Source organism: Mesoplodon densirostris, chromosome 16 (assembly GCF_025265405.1).
Source record: "Mesoplodon densirostris isolate mMesDen1 chromosome 16, mMesDen1 primary haplotype, whole genome shotgun sequence".
In the NCBI taxonomy this organism is placed as follows: domain Eukaryota; kingdom Metazoa; phylum Chordata; class Mammalia; order Artiodactyla; family Ziphiidae; genus Mesoplodon; species Mesoplodon densirostris.
The window spans coordinates 45,299,795-45,303,886 of record NC_082676.1 but is presented as its reverse complement, the minus strand read 5'-3'; the positions used below and the strand labels follow the sequence as shown (position 1 = coordinate 45,303,886).

Below are 4,092 nucleotides of genomic sequence, written 5' to 3'. Positions count from 1 at the left end.
CCCAGCCTGTTCTCTCCTTTGAAGTTGACAGAAGAGAGAATAGTCTCAGCAATTGACAGGTGGGGAAACTGAGGCTCACACTGGAGTAATTGACTAGAAATTAACTAGCATCTAGAATTCTTCATTGTCAGTACATAGTTCTTCTCAGGCATGTAGTCAAAAAAGGGTGCAACCCAAACTTTGAAAATCAGACAGACCTGATATTTTTTTATATAAATATATTTATTTTTTATTTTTGGCTGCGTTGGGTCTTCGCTGCTGTGTGTGGGCTTTCTCTAGTTGCAGAGAGCGGGGGCTACTCTTTGTCGCAGTGCTCAGGCTTCTCATTGTGGTGGCTTCTCTTGTTGCAGAGCATGGGCTCTAGGCGCATGGGCTTCTGCAGTTGTGGCACGCAGGCTCAGTAGCTGTGCCACAAGGGCTTAGTTGCTCTGCGGCATGTGGGATCTTCCTGGACCAGGGATCGAACCCGTGTCCCTTGCATTGGCAGGTGGATTCTTAACCACTGCGCCACCAGGGAAGCCCCTCCCTTAATGTTTTAAATCTAAGTTTTTGCCATTTTGCAGATGGCATCAATAAATAACATTCACTTAAAAAGGTGGTTTTATATGAATACAACATAAACAACAAGATTGTTATTCCAAAAATGGAGAGAAGCTGGGGAGGGGGCTTGTTTCATGGGCAGCATTACAAAGAAGCAGAGGAAATTCCCTTGCACCTCATAAGAAACCACAGAAACATATGCACCAAAACACATGTATACAAAAAAAAAAAAAAATGCTCACCTCTACGCCCATACAAAATTAGAAACGCCCCTCCCAGACACACAACCAAAAACAAACACTCACCAAAATGCTCTCACTGGTTCATGCAAATGCAGACACTTGCAGGCAGAAATGTGCACCCAAAAAGCCACACAAAGAGAGAGGACAAAAACACACACACAGGCTGCAGCTGCTGTACTTTGTTTATTGTCGCTGTCACCCTGGGGAGCTCTGGTTTCTTCTTTCTTTTTGAGGGGTACCTTCATGATTCTGCCTCTCTTTATTCTCTGCCTCTTGTTCCCCATCTTGTTTTTTTTCTGGGGCCGGGGCTGCTTCGTTGGTGGCCCTTCGGAACCTCAGTCAGGTGGGCTAAGTCCTGGGGGTGGGGGCAAGCAGGCCTGGATCCCGCCCCCAGAGGCTGATTCCTCTCAGTTCTGTCTCCATCGCTGTGGGGTGTCCGTGCTCTGACCTCATCTAGGGGAAGGAAAGCAGGTGGTGAAAGCACAGAGGCCTGAGTTCTAATTCTGCCTCTCCTGCTCACTTGCTCCGTGACTCCAGAGAAGGACCCTACCCTCTCTGGGCCTCAGTTTCCCTCTTTGTAAACCAAATTTTGCTCCAGTTGGAAAGGGTCTGTTTTTCCCTTTGCTCTGGTCACTAGGAAACTCAAAAGTCTCTCTCATTTTATTCTATGTTGAGACAACAATTCTTGGATCCCTCCTCCCACCCAACCTCGCCCATTCAGGCCTGTCCTTTTCAGGCAGAGAGACCTCTACTGGTGCTGTAGACGGGGCCCCCTGACGCCTTACCTCAAGTTCTGTCTCAGGGCCGTGACCCTCGCTTTTTCCGCTCCGTGTTCTGGAGCTTGGTCACCAGCTTCCTCTCGTGCCCACCAGGGCTGTGACGGTTGGTATTGGCGGCGGCTTCTCTCTTGGTGCGACCTTTCCGGCCTCCCACTCCTGGGAACCGAGGTGAGAGTCGGTGGTGAGGTGGACAGAGCCACAGGGGGTCCAGAGGGCAGGTGGGGAAAGAGCTTGGGTTAAAGTCAGGAGGCTGGGGGGCATCACCATGTAGCTTTAGGGCAGTCATTGTCCCTGTTTCCCCATCTTTGGAATGATGTTGCTGCTCTAATATTCTAGGAGTGCATGTGGTCCCAAGGCTGAGTAGGACACAGCTCACTGGATGAGGGGCTAGAAGCGGGTGACTTGAGGGGTCAAGGGAACAGGCTGGAGAAGGGTGATGTATGGGCAGGAGCCCAAGGAGGGATCCTAGTTTGAGGAGGGAGGTGGTCAGGCCATTTGTGAGGGTGGGCATTGGAGATGGAAGGACCAGGAAGGTGGCAGGGCCAGGCCTTACCCAGGAAAGAATGAGCCAGGCTGTAGAGGTCATACTCATCCAGGTTGGGGTCTTCATCCTCTGGGCCTGGGGGCTGCCTGGACGGGCTGGCTGCTCTCGGGAAGGTGGCCATAATGTCTGTCTGTCTCTGTCTCTCTCTCTCGTCTTCTAAAGCTTTGTTTGTGTCTGCTTTGCTGACACCTCCCAACTCACTGGCCCCAACTTACAAGGCCACGTCTCCTCCTCAGCCCACAGTCTGGCTCCAGCCCCTCACGCCCTGTCTGATGCAATCTGGCCTTTTCCCAGAACCCAGCCCAGTAAACATCAGTCACGAGAGGGGAAAAGAGTCGGTCCTGTGAGTCCCAGCCCCCCTTGCCCCCTCCCTCTCACTGGGGCTCGCCCAGCTGGGTATTTTTCCACTGAGGAGATCCCCACCCCTCGGGGGGTGGGGGGAGGTAAGAGGCAGGGTCTGGGCATAAACAGCCCTTGGGATGGAGGGCAACAGGGAACTGAGGGCCTCACCTGGCTGACTCCTTCCTATCCATCTCCTGCCCTCTGCCACATGCCCCTCCTGGGCTGGGGGTCATGGCCGCACAGCTGACCCTCACCCCCACCCACTTCTGGCTCAGGTTCAGGACCGTGGTGGCAGAACATGGAGTGAAGAATGAGCTGGGACAGGGTACAGCACACTCTGTGCTATGTCATTGGTTCTCACCCCGATCACACCCAACCCAACTTTTTTTTTTTTTTTTTTGCGGTATGCGGGCCTTTCACTGTTGTGGTCTCTCCCGTTGTGGAGCACAGGCTCCGGACGTGCAGGCTCAGCGGCCACGGCTCATGGGCCCAGCCGCTCCGCGGCATGCGGGATCCTCACGGACCGGGGCACGAACCCGCATCCCCTGCACCGGCTGGCGGACTCTCAACCACTGCGCCACCAGGGAAGCCCCCCAACCCAACTTTTCTATAAGAAACACCTCGGAACCCCCCCCTTTACATCCTGAAATGGTGGTCCCTAGGTAATCTCCCACTCCTGAGAGGGAGGCTAGCAGAGTGGTTAAGCTGATTCTGGAGCCAGATGCCCTATATTCAAACCCTTGATCCATTACATCCTGTGTGACCCTGGACAAGTCACTTTACCTCTCTGTGCCTCAGTTTTCTCCTCTATAAACTGAGGATGATAATAATTGTATCTACCTCATAGATTTGGGGAGAGGATCAAATGAGATAATCCATGGCACGGCACCTGCAACAGTGCCTGCTACAGTGTAAGCTGCAATATATGAGTTGATCACATAGTTTCCAAACAATTCAATATAATGCCCTCCCTGTAATGTAAAGGAGACATAGAAGAAATTAATTTAAAATAAAGTAATATGTATTTCAAACCATAGAGGTAGAAGACATTGTGAAGTAAACAGATGTTTGTGCTAATTTAATATGAATTAAAAGAAGGGGTTTGGATAAGAAACATGGAAAAGTGGAATTTTCCTCTTTTGCCTGAAGGATCTGACTGTGTGGGTCACGTTGACCCAGAGAGGCCACACCCTGGGCTGCCCACTCATGCTTCAGCTGAGGCTTCAGCACCAGGGGCAGGGAAGGAAGCAGGCACAACATTCCACTTTTTTTTTTTTTTTTTTTAACTCTGTGGTTTCCAGTGCAAGAGGACCTTCTCAGCCCAGGGCAGGTGTTAATTCCCTGCTCACATTCCCACTTTACTGTGAGCCCACTGAAACACTGTTTCATCTCAATGTTACCTAAACTCCATTCTTCCCTGAATAATAACCAAGTAATAATCCGGTCTCGTCCTCTGAAGAACAAGAAGCGTCACTTTGGCTTGCTCTTCTCCCTGGCCTGAGCCAGAATTAAATTTAGCTTCTGTTTTCCAGATTTGGGTGATTTGTGAGTTCTTTAACACCCAGGAAATGAAAGTGAACACAAGAGGACGCTTGAATAAAAACAGAGTGGGGATAATAATAACAAACCAGATGATAAGAGAAAG

General features: G+C 50.7%; 1 protein-coding gene across 1 annotated transcript; it reads right to left on the bottom strand.

Moving 5' to 3' along the window:
• Nucleotides 1-952: 952 nt before the first annotated feature.
• NUPR1 (nuclear protein 1, transcriptional regulator) lies at nucleotides 953-2,378 on the bottom strand. The gene is made up of 3 exons (XM_060077936.1): nucleotides 2,115-2,378; nucleotides 1,568-1,717; nucleotides 953-1,235 (listed from the first exon to the last, which is right to left on the bottom strand). The coding sequence occupies exons 1-2, from the start codon at nucleotides 2,224-2,226 to the stop codon at nucleotides 1,581-1,583; spliced, it is 249 nt and encodes an 82-aa protein (XP_059933919.1). The 5' UTR covers nucleotides 2,227-2,378; the 3' UTR covers nucleotides 953-1,235; nucleotides 1,568-1,580.
• Between the last annotated feature and the right edge of the window lie 1,714 nt (nucleotides 2,379-4,092).

Coding starts and splice junctions, on each gene's coding strand:
- NUPR1 (XM_060077936.1), bottom strand. CDS start 2,226: ATGGCCACCTTCCCGAGAGCAGCCAGCCCGTCCAGGCAGCCCCCAGGC. Junction 1,718..2,114: donor CCTGGCTCATTCTTTCCTGG/GTAAGGCCTGGC, acceptor CTCGGTTCCCAG/GAGTGGGAGGCCGGAAAGGT.